This window comes from Cygnus atratus, chromosome 6, assembly GCF_013377495.2.
Source record: "Cygnus atratus isolate AKBS03 ecotype Queensland, Australia chromosome 6, CAtr_DNAZoo_HiC_assembly, whole genome shotgun sequence".
Lineage (NCBI taxonomy): Eukaryota > Metazoa > Chordata > Aves > Anseriformes > Anatidae > Cygnus > Cygnus atratus.
In genome coordinates, this window is record NC_066367.1 from 15,083,688 (window position 1) to 15,109,466 (window position 25,779).

Genomic DNA, 25,779 nt, shown 5'->3' on the forward strand with positions numbered 1-25,779 from the left:
AAGGCAATGTGTTTCTTCTTTTTCCTGAAAATCAAATCATGTATTATTTTGACATTGTCATGTTAATTCAGAAGAAAGCATTATACTGGCCTGAAGCCATCTAACCAGGAGTTACTCTATTTTGCATCATCAGCCAAGTTTCAGAGTTCTGTTTTTTTTTCCCCATTGAAGAAACTCCTCCAAAAGAGAAAATTTCCAGTAGTTTAGGCACAACGTTGTTCTACACAGATAAGTCATGGCTTGAATTACTTTAGTTTCCAGTTTGGGCTCCTGTTACCTCTCTCTATAATCAATATCTTCTTTTGGCCAATTTCATTGAAATTGATTCATCTGTGATAAAAATGAACAAACATGTTTTTATCTACACTATATTTTAAGTGGAAGCCATTTTCTCAGCAGTACACAAAATCCAAAGGCAGTACAAACACTTCCTTGTGAGACTCAGTAGAGTAATACTGGTGAAGATCAGTGGTTGGAATGTGTTAATGAGTTTTTGAATTATCACCTTAAAAGAGACCTCAATCAGAGCAAACCAGTCTTTAGGAAGCATGTGGCTTGAAGCATATTCTTGGACATCACCTGGCTTATAAAAGCTGTCTGCTGAGGGCTGGCACACCACACCTTTTCAGAGAAAGCAGTAGACACAAGACAGCCTCCCGCCCCCGTGAATGTCTTGGTCAGCAAGGGCCTGAAAAAGCTTCAAGAGCCCTTTACTTCTTTCAGAAGCAGGACCACCCTGAGTTTGCTCTCCAAGCAGAGTTGCTGAACCTACCAGCAGCAGGAGCCTCCGCCTCTTACATACTTGTCCCCAGCCACGTAGCTGGGCCTGTGGTCATCCTCAGTCCCTTCCTTCTCAGGTCTCTCACACACAGTGCTGTGGCCAAGTGGCAGCAGCACCTCACAGCCATTGCAGCGCTATCCCACATGGTTCGTGGGGCTACGCTTGCATTCCCAGCTATTTTCTCCAGCTGCTGAATGCTGAGATGTCACCACCTTATTTCAGCAGAGGTCATTTTTGTAGCCTTTCACTGAAATGGTGGGGGATAGAAACAGACTTTCACTCATCTTAAAAAAAAAAAAGGCACAATTTCTCAAAAACTAGACCGCCAAACCTCTGCTTCAAGCTGAGCAGCACGATAGGCACTTGCTGCTTTGCAGCAGGCTAAAGATTAGTCTATTTGCTATGCTATCAGTAAGGATGGAGTTGCCCTGTAACCGTAGAAAACAGTTAGCTTTTATATTTTCCAAAATATAACCCTTGCTTTATAGTCCTGCAGCCAATTGGCAGTCACCAGGATCACTATCACAGTAAAACTCAGAAAAGCATCCAAAATTTCTCTGGTATTACTGCTGGCTTTATTCATAGCAAATTTGATTGATCAATATTTATCAGCTGCTAATACAGCTGTTTCAATCTGCAATAGAGTTCATATCAAATGGCATGCTGGCAGAAAAAAAGACAACACTAATTTGTAGGGAAAGTAGCAGTTTCAGTCTTTAAAGAAAAACCATCCTTGCTCAGAAAATCATTACAGCTGAATTGACATTACTAAAGGGCAAGCCACCCAGGTTCGGCATGTGTCCAATAATAATGACAGCTGTTCCTAAAACACAAACAGAAATGTCAATAGAGGTTGGTATCAGTTCAGGTTAATTTATATGACAGCAGGGCACTACAATTTATTTCTTTTAAACAAGTGTTCATAGGCATGCCTATACCTACATAAATGCCACTCAGAAAATATTAGATGAAGGTGTTTTTAAGAGTGGCAGAATCCTGTTATTGGGATTACAGAAAATTAGGTGCTTGTATATTCATTAGTTTCAGTATAGCTTTTAGAAATATTGTCTTGAAATACCTTTATTTTATATTATGCCAGAAGCTCGCAAATCTGCCTTCCATCAACTGAATGAAAAATTGGCATTCTCTCTCTCACTTCTCAGGATATATTAAACATTAAACTCTAAGTTGCTGAGATCAAATATTCTTATAAGCTCCAAGCTAACGAGGCCCAGATACTCTGGGACCTCATATACAAGTGACTTTTCTCACCAAGGCGGAGTGTGGCCAGGCTGCCGCACCCGCGGAGGATGCTGCTGGCAGCCCCTGTTTGACGGCCGCCGGCTCCCGGGGTGTTTTCCTCCATCGCTCCATTGGAGCCACTGTTGTCACCTTTCTTGGAACACCACTTTGGGTAGCACACGGGCACAGGATTTACATTAACGGCAGGGTGTGCTAATTAATCTGGCTGAGGGACAAGGGGAGCATCTGCTGCTCCAGTTATTTGGGTAAGCTTTGGCTTTGCGCATTCACAACCGGAGGTTGTAGCACTCAGGTCTGGCTGGGTGTTCTCTGGGTGACATTTTGGAGTGGAACTACGTACTCACGCAAGCTCCAAAGGAAAGGAGAAACCTACTGCAGCTTGCAACCTCATACAAATTTCCACGCATAAGTGATGTTGGAGTTTATATTTCAGCTTCTAAGCATGCAAGATGAGGTTTCAAGAAAGCTCTGGCTCTACTCACAGGGACAAATTCTGAGGAGAGGTTGAGCCCAACCAAATTCTTGAGAGCTGCAAGAGGAGCCAACAACCTTAAGAGTTCACTTTCAAGTGCCAACATTTCTCTCAAATTTATATCTCACATTTCCAAAGCATAGTGGATACACTGAACATCTGAAAGCTTTCTGAAACCCAAGTCCCAAGCTTTCCTGCCATTCTCCATTCTGTGTACTATGGGCCCAAATCTACATAACTTATTTTGCTTAAGAGTAAAACATGCACAGGGAAGTGTAGAAAAACACTGACACAGATTATAGGCAAAATAAATATTTTATTGGTTTAATATACACTTTTTTTTAAAGAAATCAGCCCTTGTGTGTCTTCCTAACACAATTAAAAATCTTATAAACTTTTTCTTCTAATATTGTTACATTTCAAACTATTTTTGATTAAAGACCTTGACACAGTAAAGAGTTTTAGTTGCTGGAAATGGCAAAGGAGTAAAGAGATTCCAAGCACAGCAAAATGGGATATTACATATCCACTAAGTGTCTATTTGACCACATAAAACCTCCAATGACTTCCAATTTTCTCCACTGGAACAAATGCATGTTCACTAGTCTAACTGAAAATAGAATCAGTGAAGGATAGGGAAGGAAAAGATTTTTTTTCCATTTTCCCCGTAATACAAGCAAGGTCATTCATCCATTCCAAGTTGCACATCCTAATTGCTTTCAGAATATCAGTACTTTTATTGCATTTTGTTAATATAAATCAGAAGAGACCGTTTCTTGGAATGACTGAGAGCAGTCAACACAAAGACAAAAACAGTGCTTAAAATAAGGCACTTTTCTACAGAGGGATGGGCAAACAAACAGTAAGGAAGCAAATAAAATTAGTTAAAAGTTGTCTTCTACACAAAGATACGGCTTTCAGTGTCAGAACTTTAAGTAGTTTTAAGTAACCTCATGTCATTCAACCACTCTGCTAATAGTAACCGCCCCAAGAATTAACAGCAATTTTTTTCAACAGGATATTTTCCTTCTTTTGAAGTGGCACTAAGTAACAGCAGTGGAAACAATTATTGGTTGTTTCAAGCTCTCAAAGTGGATCAGTTATTGCACAATAAATACCTCATAGAGGTCAGTGTTTTTTTTTGTTGTTGTTTTTTTCTTTTTTTCTTTTTCTTTTTTTTTTTTTTAAAAAGGTAGGCTGAACGTGAGCGTGTTATTTATAAATTGGTTAAGTTTGCAAATTTTCAAGTTTCACGATGCATCACTAAAAGAAATTAGCTACATAAAAATTTACAACAAGGACATACAAATAAATACAAAACCTTTCAGAGAGCCACAATTTTGTTGATGCTTTATGGAGAGTAATAAACGAGTTAAAGTGTCTAAGTCTTTAGATAGGAACTCAAGGAAAGGCACACATCATAGAACCAAGCGTCGAATACAGTAGCCTATCTCAGCAGCTTTAACGTCTCCTGAAGCAAAAACAACTTGACACTTGCCAGTGTATGCCACCCAAAGCAGAATTCCACAGCATTTCGGACTACATCCAACCTTGCAGAAAAGAGAAAGCAAGAAAAATAGCTAAATTAGATTTTTGGAAGTCTGTTTTCTGTGTTTAACCATGTATTTTGATAACATTCGTGTCTAATGCAGGCATACTAAGGAAATCTTCATGAATTATGCATTCGTATGTGAAGTCACCATGGAGGACACTGAAAGAAACAAATAAAAAAATCAAGGACCACTACATGAAAACTGACAGTAGGATGGGCCAAACTATAAAACAGCTGATTTTCCAAAGCTGTCCAGGATATCAATAACCTCTGTGTTTAATGAACTTCAGTTCTGATCACTTGTATTTCAGGGGGAAAACAAGCAAGATTTAAGTTAATGATGATACTTCACATGATAAAAAAATACCTTCAGTGAGCTACTGAATGGTTCTGGCAGATTGACAAAGATTACCTGTAGTACCCATTTCATGGCTGTGCATCTTGTTTTGCAGTTGCAGATCTGCTTTGGGGTGATACGGCTGCTAACAATCCACTTACTATTTCTCGCCTTATTTCACCAACAATAGATTCCTTGATCTGAAAGGGATTAGAGGAATTTTTAAGGTCAGTAAGTTATACAACCAATGAATAAAACTAAGTGATATTGCAGACATGTTTGACATTATTAGCATATGAAAGCATACAACACCAAAAAAATCAACTTTTAAAGAATGCAAATAGATAAATACATGAGGGTTTCCCTTGGAAAAAATAACTGTAAGTAATTTTAAAGTTCTTACAAATCATATAAATACAAAGCAAAGTAGTTTTATTTTTCCAGATGGTAAGTATATCTGCATTTTCTACTCAGAACTGCTGGTTTTATGGTAAGAATAAATATATTTCAACTATGCAAAATTCTGAAAATAGCATTTCAGGATATACATATCAAAAGCACCCCAAATGCACCTTTTTTTTAACATTAGTTATATCTTGAAGATCTATCTACCTCACAGATGCATTATGCAGTAGAAAAGGTCCAAGTCTATGAAGATGAGCTGCTGTCTTCATATAAATCAAGAGGAGGCTAATCCTAATCATACTCTCAGCAGCAAAGACAGAGAACTTCAACAGTTCCTCACATCATCTGTTGACCAATGGGATATTATCTGTGCCAGCAAAGACTGTTTTTCACACTATTGTGACAAAACATTTATCCATTAAGTTTAATTATAGGAAATATAGTTTATAGTTAAAAACAGGAATTATAACTAGTAGGCACCTAACTGTGAGTGAGGCCAGAACAAAGAAGGAACAGAGCATTGGCAGCTACAGTAAAAGAAAAGAAAGAGAAAATAAGTTAAAAACAAGTTCTATGATAGCGTATTGTGCTGGAAAGGAGAAAGAGGACACAACAGAGAAAAATAATATGGGCTGTTCACAAGTAAAAGAAATCTTGGGCACCAATTCATTTTTGGACAGTCTTCACTTCAGGAACCAGTAACAAGTGAGATGTGGTTATAGGGACAGGTGAGGACAATGACGGTGGAAGAACGTAGGCAGGTGAGAAACAGAGCATGGCAACCATGGTCAGTCATGTTAGCACTGATTAGCCCAGCTAAGCAGTGTTGTTTTCTTTTACTTACAATAAGGGACAAATAATTTCCTGGCATGAAAAACTGATCTTAGACTAAAGAAAATACCATTCAGTAGACTAAAGAAAATACCTTTCAGCATCATTTCAGAAATAGCTTTCAAGTGCCCAAGTAGCCGTAATGAATGTGAGACTAAACGCCAGAAAAAAGCCCTTATTTCTTACCCTGGTTTCGCCAATAAAAAATCTCTTCGTGTTCTGATGCCCCACCAATACCACGGGATTAATATTTACTCAGATTTAGCCTTCCTAAAGGCCTTGCCATGTTTGCATAGCCCTCTTTTCATCCCTGTGAACATCTTGCAATTATTCTTGTAAGTCTCCCCTTTTCCTGGTGCGTCAAAAGGATTAAGCAACAACGTCAGAAGGGTGGCAGCAGAATTCGCAACGGGTTATTTATCCCTTGTCCTCATTGGCAAGCAATTCAATCCCTAAACCATTAGTGGCAAAGTTCCTTGTTTCATTACTACTTTGCATCAAGCAGAAATTCACAGACTACAATATTACTTAGAAACAGGTTTTCAGCTGCATTGCTTGCTGTTTAATGGACAAAAGGAAAGCCAGTGCTCAACAGGACCCATTTTACTGACTGCCAAAAGTCCTGTGAATATCTATGCTGATGCACACACGCATATGTACAAAGCTTTAGGACCACTGTCAATTCAGTAAGTGCCTCCTGGATTTAGAAACTTTGGCAGATGGAAAGACACCATGCAGACTTGACAGATGCAGCAGGAAGCGCGAGTTTTGTGAGAGCCCTTGCCACGCAGCAGCCTGGCTATCCAGCAGGTCCCTGCTGTAGCAGAGCTCTGCTCACCTCTCTCCACAGTTATTCTCAGCATCACAAGGGCTGGGTCTCCGAGGACACTACAAAGCAGGCACTCTGTGCCCTCCTCTCAGGATAGACAAAAATAAACATCACTTTACAAAGTAAGCTAATAAAAGCTTCCCAAATTAGCAAGTAAATGGTCTACTATGACAGTCTTGTGATGAGGTGGAGACTGGGAGGAAAGCAGCTCCTGCTCTGTTCTCAGCTCTTCCAACAACTTCTCACTCGACCTTGGTAATTCACTTGAGCCTTCTGCCTCTCACCTTTCTGCTCAGAACACAACAAGGTCACCCTCTGCTGCTGCTTTTCACTGCCGCTGCTTCCTCGCTCCTTTTGAGACCCATCAAGGTCATTCCTGCATGGTGAGCGTGGTATCTATTCCTGCGCTGACTCAGTCCCATGTGCCTGTCATGACATTTGCCAATATTTGTCTTTTTCATCACAAGCAATTTAGGGCAAGGTGCACCTTCCATTTACTCTGCACAGGGCACAGCACTATGCCAAGGCTTCCTCTGTAGGAAGGACAGAAGGCAGTCAATGAGCACTCCACCCATATTTTTAGCAGCTGAATGAAAAATTGAACATTTGAGAGAGGAGAGAACCCACTCAGTTATGATACTTATACTACATTAATACAACACTAATATTTAATATTGCATTAATAACACAGTTCCACATTCATAGATAGTTTTACTACAGTAAACCAGTAATCTTTCTCCCTGTGAAAGAATTGCCATTACCACAATCTTATGTTGCTGCTATATAATGAACTCGATGGTGAAATGTGCCTCAGTGGCAATTCTGGAGGTAGGCCTTCTGCAGCTCTTGATGGAAAAGAGACATAAGGCTTTTCACTGTCCTCTTATTCCTGATCTGAGGTATGTTTTCTAGAATTAAAAGAGTTACTTCTAGTCAGTTTTCTTCTTGTGCCACTTCTTCATGGCAGCACTGATGAGTTTGCATGCTTGTAAAATGAGGAACTAAATGGCCTGCCCAAGGGAATGACGAACAACCAACAGACATTAAAATTTTGGTCAATACTGAGCTAACATGGCTTTAAATGGAAATGGAAAAGTGAAGATTCTCTACCCAACCATCTATCTATCCTTAAAAATCTATCACAACCTCCTCAAACCTGTTGACTGGAAAATTGTACATTTTTTTTTAAAGGACAACTTTAAAATGTCATTTATGATGGAGGACTGTTAGCAAAAACAAACAAACAAAAACAACAAAAAAACCACATTATTCTTAAACAGAAAGCTTTTCATACTATCCCATCTTCTGAACTGCAGAAGAGCAGAGTGAGATGGCCTGGGTATACTCCTAGCCACACTGTGACCTACATGTCAAGTAGTAAGTACCTCATGTGATACTCTGGTGGAGATCAGGCTGTATTTTCAACAAAACAAGGGGGCCACTGTTCAGCATTTAACATTTTGCATTGTTAAATGCTTTTCTGTGGGAGTTAGTCCATTAATGCTAAAAGTTAACACCAAGGGGGTGGGTTTTTTTTTAATGCCAGCACATAGTTGCAGGTCAAAGCTCACATACATTACAACCCACCCAGGCAAATTCTGCAACACTGCCTGACTTCTCTTTCCCCAACACGAGGTCATGCAGCTACAGAGAATGGGAGGAATAAGCAATGGTTTAACATTTGTGAGTGCATATATCAAGAATGCATACTAATAGACTTTTTTCTTTTGACAACAAAAATGGAATTCTTTTGCTAACAATAGGGCTACTTAAGGAAGGCACATTTCAATTTGTGCTATGTTTTAGCTCTACTGAAATACAAGAGATTTTCCTGACTAATATTTAATAGTACATTCTGGCTCTGCAAAAACTACCATGTGCTATGAACCAATGCAAAACTTCTCATGTTCTGAATCAGAGATGGTCCAAAACAGGCTGCCAACACAGTCAAACTGACGGACAATCTCTCTGTGTGCTCAAACATTTACAAAGTGAGTCAAGCTCAGCTATTTGCTGACTACTCATATCTGAATACTAGTCTCTCAGTTCAGCACAGATGCTTTTAGCATTACTAAGTCCCTAGTGCCACACAATCCAAAGAACACTCTCTATGCAAAGAGTACACATTTTATTTTTTTGTTATCAATTAATAAAGTTAAAAAGGAACCTTCACATAGGATAGCCTCACAGAAAATATTAGCTGAAATAACTCTGTACTCTGACTCCAGCTCCCTTTATTGTCTCTGTTGTTCTTACAATACATTTGAACTACAGCTCTCTCCTTCCTCTCTTTCTCCTTTAGCAGCATCCCACCATGACCTGTGAAACATAGGTTTCTATAGAACTGCTGGACACAACACAAAAGAAACATTTTGGCTTCAGCTCAGAATCAGCAGCAAAGTGCAAGGCATGATAAGTACATGTGCAAATATTCTCTGAACGTTAGGCAAGGAATCTCTTTAAAAATGGATGAAAAGAAAGCAAATGGACCAGGAAGAGAGAAATTGGGAACTTTAGGAGTATTTTATGACATCTCCTAAAACAAGGCCTTTCCCAAGACTTTTTCCAACTCTAGCAAAAGAAGATGGCAGCAGGAGGGAGGCAGTGCGCCGGGAAGACATTTAAAACATAAATGCTTGCCACCCTACCTTGTTCATTCATTTGCATTCAAAGTAGAATTTTAAAACTGTAGCATCACGAGCTCCACTGTAAGTGTCAGTGATGGCCAGAAGGTGTTCAGTTCCAAATGCTGAGCACAATAATGGTGAGGTTGTAGGTCCAGTAGTACACCACCACGAGCTGACTGCAGTACCCTTCATTCCCTAGGATAATGCCTCTGTCTATAACTCATCCCGCTGACTCTAATGGGGCTACCGATGGGGCAAGGTATTATTCAGCATCATGAGGTTACTTGTTGAAAGCTGGCATCCACCTCACCTCACTGCCAAACTGTATCCTATTTTAACACCAGCAGTTTTCTGACTGTTAATGCTTGTGGCTAAGCATCATTCTTGGCAGTCTCAGCTCTGGTTATATATGGAGTTACCCAAAGCTAAGCAAAGTAAGTATCTTTTTATACTTCCAGCTATTATCTTCAATCAGAACGCTCCTCAGTAATGCTCTTCTGCTTCACAGATCTCACTGTGCCAGTGTTAAGTGCCTACACATAGCAAAGCCCACAGTGAGTCAGCCAAGAGAACATCTCCACTCGCACAGACACAGCAGTCTTGTGGTCGCACAATGAGTAAAAGGATACCTTATAGTCCAGTACATTCTGTCTTTTTCTGCACTGGAAGAAAGGGGCTGAAAGAGTGGTAAAAAAAGATCCCTCTGGAATCACAGCTCCTGTTTTATTGCAGGATAAGCCTGCCTCCCATCTGTTTTAAAGACAAAGCTGATTCCAGTTATTCGCTGCCTGAAAGCAAGCAGACCTGGGTGGTACCTCAGCATTACAACCTGGCCTGTTGTATATTCCTGAGCACGGCACCTCTGCTGGCCTTTACAGTGGATTATGGCAGCACCACACCAAAGCTTCAAAGGATGTGCTAAAGGCTAAGGGTCCAATGACCCCTAGCTAAACGCCAGGTGGTCCCTCTCCAGTGAAAGAGAGGGAATAAAACCTGTAAGTTCTCAATTCCCATTTCTGTGCTCACAGCAGAAAGAGCACCACTTTCTCATAGGCACTGATTTTGAAAAAAAAAGTTTCTTTTCCCATTTATACTACTTGCCATAAAGCTTTTTGTCATGTCACTGACAAAGCAAGCATGTAATTTTAGTTCTGTTTTTTAACCTGGCCCACAGGAGAAATACCCAAGCACCCTCCACTTTCATTGACTGCCAATGAAACTGGTCCAACAGCATTGGTTCAACATCAGTCTTGGTGTCTGAAATAACTTCTCATCTGACTTCAGCTTGCTTTACTTACACTCTACAAATTGTTAGTGGTTTGGGGTAGAGGGACCAGGCAAGTATTTTTAACATTTTAACATTTACTACAGAGTTGTTTTAGACATAGTGTTTCATCAATCAAATGAAATCCAAACTGGCATTTTAACAAGCAAACATGACAGAGAAATTTTCATTTGCGAATCTGAAACTGCTGCATAACCAAGAAGTAGAGATGGTAAATTCTTTCTCACCTAGACTTATAGTAGCAACTAGCTATTAATTTGTGTGCTAACCAGTCACTGAAAAAACATCCACTGCTTTGATTGAGAAAAAAAAATGTGGCTTGGACATCTCGTGACACACTGTGAGTCTTTAGGAATAGGGCAGTAATAGTAAGGAGCCTTGGCTTGAGAGGGAATAAAAAACCTCGGTGGCAAAGAGTTACATGTAGTTTGGCTTTAATTTTCAGTAAACACTGTTTGAACATCTTAGATCTCAACCCCTCTCTCCTCACCTCTCGTATAACTTGCTGCAGCTCTTCCTGCTCCACGCTTTTGTGGATTTCATCAACTGAAGGCATTCGAGGGACTTTTTCGAGTTTCTGCTCCACCTCCAGCTTGGAGTCTGCAAGCTCCTCAGAGCTTTCCACCTGCTGTCCAGTGCCTGGTCTCACTGGGGGTGCCGGTGTTAAGGCAACAGAGGCTCGGTACAACTTCTTGCTTTGACTCTTTGACTTTCCCGTTAGCTCAGAGGATCCAACACCAGCTTTTCTACTTGCAGTGGAGCACACTGAGGAGGAATCAGAGTTTCCATGGGAGAATACGGACTCTGTACCCTCTGCTGGCAGAGTTTCCAGTCCAAGATCTCCCAGTCCCAAACTCAGTTCAGACTTCAGAAATGACTGCTCTCGCATAAGTTCCGAGACCTAAGGATTCAGAAAAGAAACAGGCCTGAATAAGCATATAAAAAAGTCAAATACAGACACAGCCATGCTTTCTTGTTATTTATTCAATCACTTACTCATTCCCTCCATGTAACAAATACGGCTATAAAATAAATATATGCTTTGCCTTTATGACTGTAACAAAGAAGACCATAAAAAGGAATGGGCTCTCTTGAAAGCCAACAAAAATAAGAATTGTGGCAGTTCCCCAAACCACTGACTTTTGCAATATGGATGCACCCTGCCAGAGCCATCGACAGAGGCACACGTAAAGGCTTGATTTTATTTTTCTTTGCTAAAACAATTCAAGTTTTTTTTTTTTTTTTCCCTGCAGTCTTTGAACTACTACCACTTCAGTGGTTCAGGAGCTTATTCTGGACTCCTAGCATAATCTTCGTAGAAAAATAAGAAATAATTTTCCCTGGAAAATTCACCATCATCAGTCAATAAATGCAACAACATCTCACTTCTGCATATTCCTCTTAAAAATAAACAAGACTTCACAGCTGCTTATACCTATGGTCAACTTTGCTTAGGGGAAAATGCAACTATTTTCAACAGAACTACTCAAGTGAGTAAACTATTTCCAGGACTGTGTGTCAAATGAATCTCCTGTGATCTTTTTTTTTTTTTTTTTTTTTTAAGATATTCCTTCCTGTTATTTATTTATTTATTTTTCTTAGCCAAACATACAGCATGCTACTTACTGGTTCAATGACATTCAGTGGAGAAGGGCATGATAGATTGTCAGCACTTCTGCTACCATACATACCCTGAAAAATTAAGTTAAGTTAATGCATTGGGGATTTTTTTTTAGAGCTGCCAGAATCTAATATATAAACACGCTGTGTCTCAGACAACTTTTAGTAAAAGCACAAACTTGGAACCAGGAAGCAGAGCTGGTTGGAGAAAGTTTATTTCAGTCATTTTTAAAGCTAGCCCTCTTCTATAAAAGGATTTACAAAAAAGAAAAGATATTTATATGTTTCAAAGAATGCAAGCCTGGCTTGGGATCACAGTAATACCATATTTTCCTGTTCTTGGGTTTCAATTTTTTTCCCATGACAAAATACTAAAGCGGAAGATGTGGCCAGTGCTTCTTCTGTAGAAGGGGATTGGCTAAGAAAGAGGAATGAAACCCAGGAAGAACATATAATACTTTCTGTCTGTGCTTCTTTTGTTTGGCTGATGATAGAGTTGCAGCAGGAAACAGAGGAACAGTCTTCTGCTGAGCGAAAAGAAGAGAAAGATATATCCACACCACCAGACACCAGTATCCTTTCTCCCACTGCTCTTGAGCTTCTGGGAGAGTGTCTGTGCAAGCAGAGCTTCTCCCTGTGTTTGGCAGGGAGTCTTCATCTGAAGGAGCTACAAAAAGAAGTGGAAAAAGAAACCTGAAGATGACAACTGGATTTTCCTGGTTTTTGCTCCATGTAGAGCTGGAGGGAACCATATGCTGTTTCTTGGGAGAGAAACACAGTGCCTTGTCTCTCTACCCTCCTTTCACAAGTAAGGAAATCAGTGCAGGGAAATTCCAGAAAGATCATAATCATCCCACAAGGATTTCAGACATGAGCACTATCTACCAAAACTCAGAAATCCCAGGGTCATGAAGAAGAAAAAGAAGAAAGCACTGAAAACCCCAAAAATATGTCTTGACATGCATTAATAGCAAGAAAGACCCTCTGATTCCACATCTTTTCCTTAAGATGCTGCCTGAAAACAATAAAATGACCCCTGATAATAGACACATTGTCATCAGATTCCCCAGATGTCATCCCTTTGTAAAAGTTTTAACAGTAATGGCTTATTAACATTAAACTGATGCACATTACACTGAGAAAACATACAATGCTGTTGAAAAAGTAATACTCACTACGTGTGTTTGAGGTCTGTAAGGGGAAGACATGTGCAGACTTCTCAGCTGGTCTTCTAAAGCAAGTAGACGTTCCTCTAACTGCATCTCTAACTCCTGAAGCTCCATGCGGACAGACTTTCTCAAGCTCTGCAGCTGATCAGCTTCATATCTATACAAAATCCATTACAAAAAGAACAGTGGCATTCACTGCACTCAGCTGCACGTCGCAAAGGACTCCATGCAACGGATTTCAAGGTGGAACACAGAAAACGCCTCTTTCACTGAAAATTAGCTGAAAGCCTGAAAAGGAACTAAGGTCTTGCTACACTTATAGAAAGGGAGCTTGGGGAAAATATATCACTCCATGCAGAAAACTAGACAACAGGGAGTATCACAGTTTTAAGTTTTATAGTAGCAACTGCATTTTGGCCCAGACACCACTGTCAAAGTAGGCCAACTTATTTAAAATATATTTAAAGTGAGTTAGTGAAGAGTTAATTCAAATAAATAAATCAGCAATTTCAAAAATTGTTCCACATCAGCGGTTCCTGCAACTCATGGTGACCAAACACACAGAGCCAGAATAACGAATGCCATCTGTGACTTGTTGAGTGGCTACTGTGAGTTGGAATTGTAGCATCTGAATGCTACAATTTTTATTTTTTATTTTTTATTTACATTTATACAGATGGGGGGGGGGAGAAATCTAAACTAAAATCTTTAAGATTTTTCCCCTCCAATATCCTATGATAAAGTCCTTAAAATCCACAGCTGTAAAATCACTTTCCAGAAAGGAGAAAAAAAAATCATCAATTAATGAGAAATAAGGATTAGAAAAAAACAGAAAAAAGACCCTCTAGAATGAAGACATATACAGATGAGAGTAAACAACTATTTTGGCCACAATTCATCTCAAACCCTGTTCATATTGAAACTAGTAAGATTTTTTTTTGCTTTGATTTCACAGGCAGCAGCTCATTTCTTGAAGTGCCAAAGTGCTTTCTCTCTTTTAAAAACAAAATCATTTTACCTTTCCTCTTCTGTCATGTGCTGATAAACTGTTGTCTGTTGACGTAACATAGCCAATTCCAAATCCATCATTTGGGTTCTAAATAAATTTAGATTTCGCCTTACAACTTGTAGCTCCTGGAAAGTATTCTAAAATAAATAAATAAAGAGGAAAGAAAAAAAAAGAAAAGGTGAAAAAAATAATTAAATAAAATAAGTCTGGGCCCTATAACCGCATTTGACTAGGTGTGCTCTTTGAGTCAAGCAGAAGCTCAGCAACTTCAGAATACTACAGATGTTGCATGTTATGAGCTCGCAATAATTCAAGAAAACATTTTCAGTTGTACCATACAAACACATGAAATTACTTCCATGTATTTAGACTAATCCCTTTTAGACATTTAGGATAGAGTCATGTTATCCCTTTAGAGCAAAGACCATGCATAGCACAGTCTGTGGCACTTATAGGATGTTTCTTTTTATTTTATTTTGACTAAGTATCATTGTGTGAACAGGGGCACTTACTTCATAGAGAGGTAGAATAGATGATCTCTGAGTAGTGTAACCGGTGGCAGCTGAAGGATCCTGACCCCTCATCACTGGGTACTAGGGAAGAAATGAACAATTTGAAAGAGGAATGTCAACAATCCCATTTATGAACTCATCTTCTGAAATGGTCAGATTCTCCAAAAGCAGCCAATGTTAAAACACAGTCCTTCTGGCACTGTAATTTCCACCACCAAAGTAAATATTGTAACAGGAAAAGGAAATTTTACAAAATGGAAGCACCAGCTCCTAACTGAAGCGTGTGCACCAAAGCTCTGTAATGCAAATGTGTTGAAGTTGAAAAAAAGAATAAAAAATTAATCCTGTCTGACAAAATAAGTAGGGATAAAAGCTAAGTTTTCTGCACCAGACATGGGTCCAGAAAATGCCTAGTGCAGATTAGTGAAAACTCAGTAGTTGCAATTGTCTTAGCTAAAGACAAAGAGAACAACACAGAAAACAGAATTGAGTAAATTAAAGTGTCTCATTTTCAAATCGTGATCACAGTCACGTTTGTTGTGGGATTTTCCTCAGTTCTGTGTGTGCGTGTGCGCGCTGATTTTGTTCTTGTTTTATAATCTCACCATATTGCCTACATTCAAAGATCCCTGCATGCCAATAATCTCTCATGAAAACAAAATTGTTGAAGAATTTCTATTTGCATGTTGCTTCAACATCTGCAGTAACCAGTTAAAATTCAGGGGCTGTTACATGTAGAGACACGGCACAGCAAAGAACAGTGGAAACAGCAAAAACATTTACCTTTTCAAACACGAAAAAGACAGCTTGTCCAATATAATTTTGAAAGAATTCAAAGGACTATTGACACGCCATGGAAAATTTGAAGCATGTCAATTTATCTAGAGGAGCTTTGCTCAAACATGATCACATCAAGGGGATGGATGTTTTGTTTTTCCTCTCCCAGTTTTCTCTGTTCCCTGTTCTGTTGGGAATTTATCTACTCCTCTTTTTTCCTTCCTAATAACAACACCATATATTTGAAACATCTCAACATTTTCTATAGTAGACGAGTATGCTGTGTGCCAAACTCAATCTTGTCTGCAGAGAAAAGCAGCACAAGGAAACTATGTATTGGAACAATAGCTTTTCATAAAAATCTCTGTAGTGAGAAGGACCAAACTTTCCAAAATGGAACTGGTCTAGACAAATTACTCTGGAAGCAGGACGAGTGGGCTAGGAGATGTTATTATCCCCTCTGAAACTGATATTGTTTTTGTTGTTGTTGTTTTTGTTGTTATTATTATTATTATTATTATTAATTATTATTATTACTATTATTATTACTATTATTATTTGAATCAGCATGAACATGAATTCTGGGTGTAATACAGAGGTTTCTTCTCCAGCAGCTTTAGTTAGCATGGTATAAGTAGTAACACTGTACCCTGACACATAGCAAGGCTGCAGTTCATTCACACAAGGTAATTTTACAAAGAAGGTCAAATTCTGCAAATGCTCACTCTCAGGCACACCTTGAACAACGGCTAACTTAAAACCCCTTTGCCTGCAGCTTTCCACTGCAGTGCTGTGTCACAATACCGAAGCTCACTCCATGAAGCAGGGGCAGCTGATATAACCAAAGTCAGGCTGGACTAGCCTCAGGTTTTTGACAAGTGGCAAAATAAACAGAAGAAAAGGGATCTAAAAAAGAACACCACAGCCCACCACCTCCAGTAGGGAGCAGAGAAGCAGATGTTTGTACTTAGATAAAACCCACAGAAGTCACTGAAGCTCTACCACTGTATATTCTTCATGTATTCATATATCAACAAGCAGGGTCTGCAAGTGCTCTGCCTATATAGCCACCTGCAGCAGCTTGCAGACTCCTAAGTGGGATCATGAACTCAGAGAATAGCAGTACAGAAGTGGTGGAGAGGGGACAGCTGGTAATCAGGAGGGAAAGAGCAGAAGGTGTCACAGAAACCAGTAAAAAAATATGTGCTTCATTTTAAAGCACTTCTTCTCTGACAGGTGAGATGGCCAAAATTTCACACATTGTGACAATACTGATTCTTTAAAAAAGGCCGATGACTTCATGTTGACTAGATGAACACCCAGAGTTGAACATCCAGAAGGTTGGCAAGAAACAGCACAGACATATGCATGGAACAAACAATCATCACTGACATTATTAATGAAGCCATTGGACTTTCAATGAAAAAAAATCATTCACAGAAAAGAGACAGATTAAAGTATCATTAAAGGCAATATGTATTTTCAAATCTAAAGCTAATGACTATCAACTTAAACTAATAGCTGATGAAGCGTACATTGCTCCTCCCCCCCACCCAAGAATCAACTGTAACAAGAAAAAAATCAATGGAAAAATAGTGGAGCACTGGAGAGAGGATCATTTGACATGTTAAACAGAAGCTCCTGAAAGAAGCAGCAAACCAAACTTGCACAAGATGTCCTTTTTTTCCTGATCTCCCACACTACACAAAAGAATATTCAGGCTAACGTTTTGGTTTTATAAAGATAAACTAAGAAGCCCCTTTGCCCGGGGAAATTTTTTCTTCCTCTTACCTGTGAGAGGTTCTGCAGGGAGTTTCGGATGTCGTGTAGGACTCGGCGCAGTTGCATCTCCACGGTGGAGGGCGGGTTGATAGCATGAGGTCGATGAGGATATCCAGAGTGCCTTGGAGAGAAGGGACAGCCAAAGGGGGAAAGCAAGGAGCTGAAGGAAGAACCGGAGATGCTCGGGACACTGTGGGTGCTCAGCGTCCTCACGTGCTCACAGAGTGGTCTGTCCTGCCACTCAGTGGGAAGGGAGTGGAGGGAGCATGTTGAGTGGGACATGTGTGCTGGCGTGTGCAGTGGGCAGCTCTGTCCCCTGGTGGGACTGGGCTCCTCAGACAGCCCACGGGGCCCAGCCTGGGGAACTTCTTTTTTGGAGGATGAAGGCGCAATGAACAGCGTAGATTTGCACACAGGCTGGCTGGCAGCTGCCTTACCCTCCTGTTTGTCATCCCCGGACGTCAATTTCTCATCTTCTTCCACACGTGTGTACTTGTAGGTGAAAGAAGGAGGACCACACAGAGTCTCTTTTCCGGGAGCTAACTGGACGTTCACAGAGGACACCACTTTCACTGGATTCAGTAATGCAGTTGGGAGAGACTGAGACCGCCTTAGAGGATAGCCCGATTCAGCAAACCATTGTCTCTGCTTCCTCAGGAGATCTTTTGACTTAAGGAAAGCGCGTCCAGCCCTGGAATCAGATGTGCTGATGATCCTCATCTGGGCTCTTTGCAAAGCAACATGAACCCTGTCCACAGATGACAGGGAGGAGCTGCCACCTTCCAGAGACTCCAGTGACTTGAGGATATGGTGCGTTTGATACTGAGGAAACTCAAATACATTGTCTTTGTCAACATCACTTTCATCACTGCCTTCCTCCAGCAGCTCCAATTCTTTTTGCTCACTGGAAACATGTTCCTCTTTAGAGCTGACCTCTCCTGCAACTGTCTTCGACACACAAGATGACTTGCTTTCTCCTCCATTTTGTTCAGTTTCATAGTGATGGATTTTTTTATCATCTCTCCTTCTGTTTTCAGAATGTGCCTCTACCTTTCCTTTCTCTACTTGAGAGATATCATCCTCTTCATCTTCATCATCCTCCTCTTCTTCCTCTTCATCTTCTTCCTCCTCCTCAAACTTATTGAAACAGGGCAGTTCCTTGGCTATTGGTGTCTTCTGTTCCTCACTATGTGATGTCACGGTTGTCTCACTGTCACAGCTGTCAGCACTGCTTCCCATGCCTTGCAAAGACTCCTGAACCTAGGAAAGATTCAAACCAGCAAATGGGTGAACATACTGGAGACTGGTCTATTGCCTTCTCAGGAAGTCAGGCTAAGAGTCTAAGTCCATATCCATTACGCATTATGGTAGAATAATTCAAAATGATTTTCATGTGCAGGAGAAACAGTGAAAGAAAACAAAGAAACCATAGTATCAGATAGGTTAGAAGCATACTGAAGTATGGCACCAAAAGGAGATGGTTTCGGGAAAGGGAAAAAAAAAAAGGCAAACCATTCACACATTTTCTTGATTTGACACATTTTCTTGATTTGACAATAAACTCTTTATTTCTAAGAACAGAAGTGGCAGCAGTAAAATTCTAGTATTTAGGTAGCAATGACAAAGGGATATCAGGGTGAAGGTACCGTGGTATGTCCCATATATAGAAGTTCACACTCAGCACTGAAACCAAGGGTTGTGTTAGGGAATGCACACAGAGAAGTGAGGAGAATCATGGATTCACCCACACCAAGAATGAAACACCAAGAATGGGAAAAAACAGTCTGCCTATATACACATCCTGTTTTAAGTCACAGAATTGTTCGATACTGGGAATCTAATATTAGGCTGCTCATCTCCATTGAAGACAATCCAGCACTTTTACCCTATTCTCCATTTCTTTTTCCTAATACATCTTTCCCTTCTTATTATAAACTACATTTTAAATTCCTTATTGCAGAAGGATGCATTTCCCTATATACTTGATCAGAGCATCAGTATAAGGCAGCTGTTAATTTAATAGGGAAAAAATGGCAGGAAAAGTCTATGGATTGCAAAGCATATTCCTTAGGCCAGTCTGATTGACAGGTATATTTAGAAGTGGGCACAATTTTTTCGTAAGATATGTGGTATAAAGTACAGTCTTGAAAATTTACCATAGTTTACACATAAACTTACACACAAATTTAAAGAAGCTTTACTATCTCTAACTTCTGCAGTTCTCTCTGCTGTTAGGATACTATTAGTTCCTTCTAGAGAGAATATTTATGGTGTATATTGCACAATACTTCCGTCTCCAACCATCTAAAAGAGAATTTCAGTCACAAAGGTCGTCATTGTAAATATGTGCTTAGCACTGCACTCACTGACACAGCCACAAATTAGTATTGAAGACTGTACAGGTTCAGATACTGTTCAAGTCAAAGGTATGACAAGAACAAAAGACTGTAATGCCTAGATGAAATTAGATGTGCTACAAACATGTGTATCTGTCTCTCTAATTCTCCATCACATTGTTTACTTACAAATGAGGCAAACAAAAATTCAGTACTTGGATGGAGAATTGGATGGAGAATTTTTCTAACTTTGGTAACATGAAACTCCCCTGAAGAACATCCTACCTTGAAATCAAAATATCCCCTAGAAATCTTTTTTTGGCTGTCAAGGAAGAAAGGAAATATGATTCCAGTTTGTCAGTTTTCTCGTGAGTTCCAGAGGAATGCTATGGCTGCTAGAGTCAATTATTTAACAGTAGATGGCACTAACTTACCATACGCCCCTCTGTATCCCTTTCATCTTCTTTTCATAGGTTCTCTTCACTAGCTGCCAAGTTCTCTTATTCCCTAGTCTCATTATTCATCCGTATTTTCTAAATTCAGCTCAGTACTTGGTCTGAATAAAGCAGTGACAGTGGCAGAAGAAAGCCTAGCAACTCCATGGCACAAATCTCATGCAGTCTCAATATATCTTTTCAAACCAGCATAATAGAATGCAGAAAAATCTCATCACTTTGCAACCAACACAAACTCCACTAGGCTTCCAGTGAAGAGGCGTTTAGTTGCAACGCACTTTTAATGGACTCTTTATCAGGTTGTAACCGATATAAAGATCAGGAGTGTCCAATTCTAGTCTGAGACTCCTTCTAACATGCCTGCCAATTTCAGTGTAGCCCCAGTTTAGTACAGAGTAGAAACAGTATCCCAGATTATTATGCTCATTACAGAAACTCATGCTCATGATTTCCTTTGTTCTCTCTGTTGCTTTTGGTAAGTGTAAGTTGATGTTTATTGGAGACACAAAGACTAGACCTGTCTTGTCTTCCATTTTGGTACTCAGCTGGCAAAGTACTAAATGGAAAAGGACAGAATATCAGTACCAAAACTGAAAAGCAAACGTTGGTGGATGGGGAGGATGGGAACCTCCTCCTAGTAAGTGCAAAATGGCTTTTAAAATGTGTTTGGTGTGCTACAAGGAAAGCCACTGTAGTGTAAAAAAGCTCAGCAGCTGAAAGCCACAGAAATGATGTTACTGGTGATACACTAGCTTCTATTGTATTCTCTCAACTGTGGTTTAGGTCCCAGACAGCTACCCAATGGCCTTGCGACCAGGATCCATCTCGGAGTTTTCTCTGGCTGACTGACAAGACAACCAAGTTATGGTTAATACTGTGTGAATGACTTACGAGAGGCAGAGACCACCTCTCCTAGGTATCAGGTATAATGCTGAGCACATGTACGTATTGGGCAGTCTCATAAGCACCTGGCTAAACAAAAGCATCCCTCCCTTAAGACCTGAGAGCTCTGGTCAGTGTCACTGCAAATTCCAGAACCAAGATCAAACCAACTGGAACAGGAAAGAATGTGGGAGCTTAAGACTGACTAAATATTAGTACACCTTCACAGTAAAGTTAGTATGAAATTGTTTTCACATTCTGTCTGCTGCTAGCTAAAAAAATAAATGAATAGAAAAGCATGTAAAAAATCAGTGGGAAGGCAAAAACGATGCAAGAAATTAATGATCACCAGAAAAGCTAAAGTCTTTCATTACCTTAAATCTGCTCACTGCAGTCATGAGAGGAATGGACTGCAATTCTGGAGCATGAGCCAGTGACAAAAGATATACCGTGAACAGCCCAGAAGGCCAACTGCATCTTGGACTGCATCACCAGAGGAGTAGCCAGCAGATGGAGGGAGGGGATTGTGCCCCCCCTGCTCCGCCCTCGTGAGGCCCCACTGGGACTGCTGCATCCAGGCCTGGGGCCCCCAGCACCAGAAGGATGTGGGACTGTTAGAGTGGATTCAGAGGAAGGACACAAAGATGGTCAGAGGGCTGGAGCACCTCTCCTATGAAGACAGGCTGAGAGAGTTGGGGATGTTCAGCCTGGAGAAGAGAAGGCTCTGGGAAGAGATCACTGCAGCTTTTCGATACTTAAAGGGGACTTACAAAATGGAGAGCAGCTTTTTGCTTGGACAGATAATTAAAGAATGAGGGGAAATGGTTTTAAACTGAAAGAGTGGAGATTTAGATTAGACGTTAGGAGGAAATTCTTCACTCAGAGGGTGGTGAGGCACTGGAACAGGTTGCCCAGAGAAGCTGTGGATGCCCCATCCCTGGAGGTGTTCAAGGACAGGTTGGATGAGGCCCTGGGCAACCTGATCTAGTGGGTGGCATCCCTGCCCATGGCAGGGGGTTGGAATCTTTAAGGTCCCTTCCGACCCAAGCTGTTCTATGAACAGCATACAGGAAATACTGAATTTAGAGCTTATTCCAGGCCCACATATACTCAGATTCTCCTATCAGAAAGGTTTTAAAATTTTAACACAGGGTAAAGGACTCAGCAGATCCAGTTCAGAAAATGAAAAATTTTATCAGGACTGGGACTGGCAGTCATGATCAAGGAGGTCAAACACCAGTATCCCTCCTTCCCTCCCCAGGTCTCTCCTCTACCGTACTTATAGGTAATATTTCAACCCCAATATGGGAAACTCACCTGAAGCTGATTAAACGGAGAGCAGTCTGTGGAAGAATCCTCAGCAAAGCCACTACTATCCGAGTGCTGACTAGCAGTCCGTAACAGCTGATCTGCTTAAAACAAAGCAAAACCCAACTGTAATTCATTTACAGATCATAACTGCTTAAGCCCAGTCACACTCAATACACGCTTTCCTTTTACATCAAAGTAGCACAAGTAGATAGCACAATTCCTTTCCAAACTCCCTTTTGAACAATTCAGAAAAACAACCTCTTTGTTTCAATCATACGAAGTGCAAAACCTTTCCTCATGCAAAACTCTACTTGTGAAACTTCAAGCAGTAGTGGAAGAGAAACTTTTTTTTTTTTTTTCTGTGCTGTGGAAAAAAGTCTGCTGATGTTGCCACTGCTGCAGTTTTCCTTCCACAAAACTGAATCACTGGTTAATTCACATGCATTCAGTGCCACAGCTGCTTTTGTATTGACACGTACAGGTTTGCCAGCCCTTCTGATCAGAGTGATAAAGGAGCTCACGCGTCTCCTGCCAGCCCACACCATCCCATGCATCCAGTGGAGCAGAACTAGATGAGCAGAGAGCAGTGCCCAGGATGGAGAACTGCTAGAGATGGTCCCTCACTGGTTTGGTGGACAAACACAAAACATCCCTAACACACTGACTGGCAACCTGCCAAAGCACATTCCCAGCATTCATTTTGTACTCCAGAGATAAGATCCTCCTTCTTACTCCTCTCTATCCACATTAGGTAAGTGTTTAAATAGCTTAGAGAGACTCCAAAATCCTCGGCGCTACCCAGGAGTGGTGTCCTCTGATGCAAGCCCTACACCACAGAGCTCCTTGGCCAGGAGATCTCAGTAAGCTCCGCAGCACGGTGCTGTGTGGCACCGCATTCTTCTCCACTGGACACAGGAGGCACTTCTCACGTTCAGGGTTTACCTCACACCCCCATGACCATGGCAGCCTGGGCAACAACCACATCTCACCTCTAGTCCTCAGCAGACCTGTAAGAGCTTGGGTATGGGATAAGACCCCAGCAGCCTTTAGCCCCCACACCCTGCTGCCCCCTTGCCCTGGTGCAGAAGCTTGCTGCTCTGCTCTCGGCGGCTGAACACAGAATTTTGCCCCGCATTCCTTCCACCACTTAACTGTCATCATATAATTAATCCCAGTTCACAGCTCAATGCATTGGAATGTATTATGAAAACTGTTTTGAAACTGCTGGATATTCAAAACTAATTATTTTTTTTATATTAAGTTTGATGAACATTTCGCTAATGCAGAAATAAAAGCCTGCATAGGCACAGAAGCTGGTGAACTACAGGATAGAGAAACTGCCCTTTAAACTTTTTCATCGAGGATTTCATACAGCTTTTAGGGAGTGCCTTTCAAATTGTGCTGCTACTCTGTTATCATGGTAGCCACAATATCCTGCAATGATAAACAACTTTTTTTTACCACAAGGCAGACATCCCCACCCAGCTCCCAGTGAAGACAATAGGGATTACTTCACTTAGACCAGACCTGGCTCATAGCAAGCACACAATACAATTTACACTGCTGAAGGAGCATGCTGTGTGCAGGTTGCTACTACATCTGGGTCTGGTGGGAAGCTGCCACCTTCTCTGAGGTGAACAGTCACATATTTTGGCCTCCTCTCTGTTTCTTTTCCCATTTGGTGAGTTTTAATTTAAAAGAGAAAAAAAAAAGAAAAAGAAAAGAAAAAGAAAAAAGACAGAAAAAAAGAAAAAAAAGAGAGAGAAAAAAAAAAAAAGCATTAGCTCTGAAAGCCTTAGCTACAGGAGAGAGATACCAAATAGTTCAGATAAAGGAATTCACCGGTGTGTGCACTGGCATCTGGTTTCATGTGCGTGGAATTTATCTCTGCTCAAGAAAAATATTGACCTGCCTTTCTATTTCCTTTTCAGTCATACATATATACAGACATAGATGTATGTGCTTTGACAGCCTTGCATGACAGACACTGCCAGTTAAGTGGCCAACCTAGCCCACTCATACCTGCCTCATCATCTTTATCCATGGCAAGAGATTAGTGCTGTATGAACAGCTTCAAACTGCCTTGGTGCCACCTAAAGACACATTACCTTAATGTAGCCATCCATGCCTGCTGCAAAGGTGCCAGGATATTTTCTGAATATTCTAAAGCAAATCAGAGAAGACATTTTCTAAGTATGATTAGTCTTCTTCTACCATAACCTACCTTTGTCTCTTGCACATTCTCAGAATTCTCCTCTATACGACTACCCTGTAAATGCAGTAAAAACTTTTAACAAAGAGGAATCTCTACTACTTTGGTAGTGAAATGATAAGGTTTGGCTCTGTAAAGATTAGAAATATCAACTATTACATTGGGCTATGCTGATATGTAATGGTATCCACCCTTCTCGTCAAGTGCTGATCCAGATGTACAACCTGCTCCACGGCACCTGGATGTCTCTCAGATCCAAGCAGATGAGGGGGAAGCATTAAAATAAATAAAAAAAAGCTACCAAGTTACATTCAGATCATGGTTAAAATGCCTTCTGGCAACACCAGAGTCTTAAGACAAAGAGATGCTGATCAGACATGGCTCCCCTCTCTTTACACTGAATGCAGAAAACTCAGCATCAGAGGCTGATATATAATAATATACTTTTCTCTAGAAGTGTAAGGAAAGTGTGGGAAAAGGAACCATCCAAGATGAACAAAAAGAGAAGGAACAATCAAATTCATGTCCCAGTTAAACTGAGCACAAAATGAAAATGTCCCTTGGATGATTGCTTTAAGTTGTACGAAACATTAAAATATTTCTAGGCATGGAATACATGCCAGAAAAATGCAGGTATTCAGAAACATAAAAAATAAGCTGTCAAAGTTCTAAACAGAAATAGATGATGAAGAGACAGGTCTGTGGTTTACCAAAAAAAAATGAAAACAGAATAATTAGAGAATCATTATCAAACAATGAAATAATTCATTTTTTGTAAAATAATATTCAACTGCCAATGGACTGACAGTCTCACAGATCCAAACAGTCCGATTAAATAATTGTCTTACGTGTTCTGCATCACTCTACTGCTGATGCAGAAGAGGAGGAGAAATGCACAGAAACTGCCTGTGAAGCTCTAGTAACATCTACGTTTCTTTCATCTGCAGTATTGGTAAAGTTCTAATGCACTCTGTTTTTCATGAGGTTATTAATAAATTGACACTCCCCAACTTAGTTATGAAGTATTCCGTTCTGGGATTAAAGACTTGCTGCCCTGTTTTCCCATATTGATCACACATGGCACCCCAGCACTAGTGAAACTAGTCCTGTAGGGAGCACTCCTGCGGAAACTCTTCAAAGTCTCCAGGGATTTCTTAGCTTCTGGATATATGAACACAGATTCCTGCGAATTCTAAATCTGTTCCAAATGTTTTCTTCTCACTCCCCCATCTCCTGTCTACTGTGGAGCTGCACCCACTAAGAGCCATAAATACAATAACATGCTAAGGACAGGAAGTGCTGATGATGTGCTTTCTTCACTTGTAAGGACTT

The 25,779-nt window shown here is 40.5% G+C and overlaps 1 protein-coding gene across 6 annotated transcripts in view; it reads right to left on the minus strand.

The window, feature by feature from the left end:
• Positions 1-2,812: 2,812 nt before the first annotated feature.
• ITPRID2 (ITPR interacting domain containing 2) overlaps positions 2,813-25,779 on the minus strand; it is a 47,881-nt gene continuing 24,914 nt past the window's right edge. For 2 of the 6 annotated variants that reach the window (XM_035565770.2, XM_035565763.2), the window contains exons 11-19: positions 22,242-22,333; positions 17,261-18,511; positions 14,693-14,773; positions 14,190-14,317; positions 13,178-13,328; positions 12,009-12,074; positions 10,873-11,283; positions 4,481-4,605; positions 2,813-4,066 (exon numbers count right to left, since the gene is read on the minus strand). In XM_035565770.2, the coding sequence (XP_035421663.1) occupies positions 4,495-4,605; positions 10,873-11,283; positions 12,009-12,074; positions 13,178-13,328; positions 14,190-14,317; positions 14,693-14,773; positions 17,261-18,511; positions 22,242-22,333 (2,291 nt within the window). In that variant the 3' untranslated portion in view covers positions 2,813-4,066; positions 4,481-4,494. Of the gene's footprint in view, positions 4,067-4,480; positions 4,606-10,872; positions 11,284-12,008; positions 12,670-13,177; positions 13,329-14,189; positions 14,318-14,692; positions 14,774-17,260; positions 18,512-22,241; positions 22,334-25,779 lie in introns of those variants that run through there. The other 4 variants (XM_035565786.2, XM_035565778.2, XM_050711376.1 and 1 more) reach the window with 3 other exon arrangements.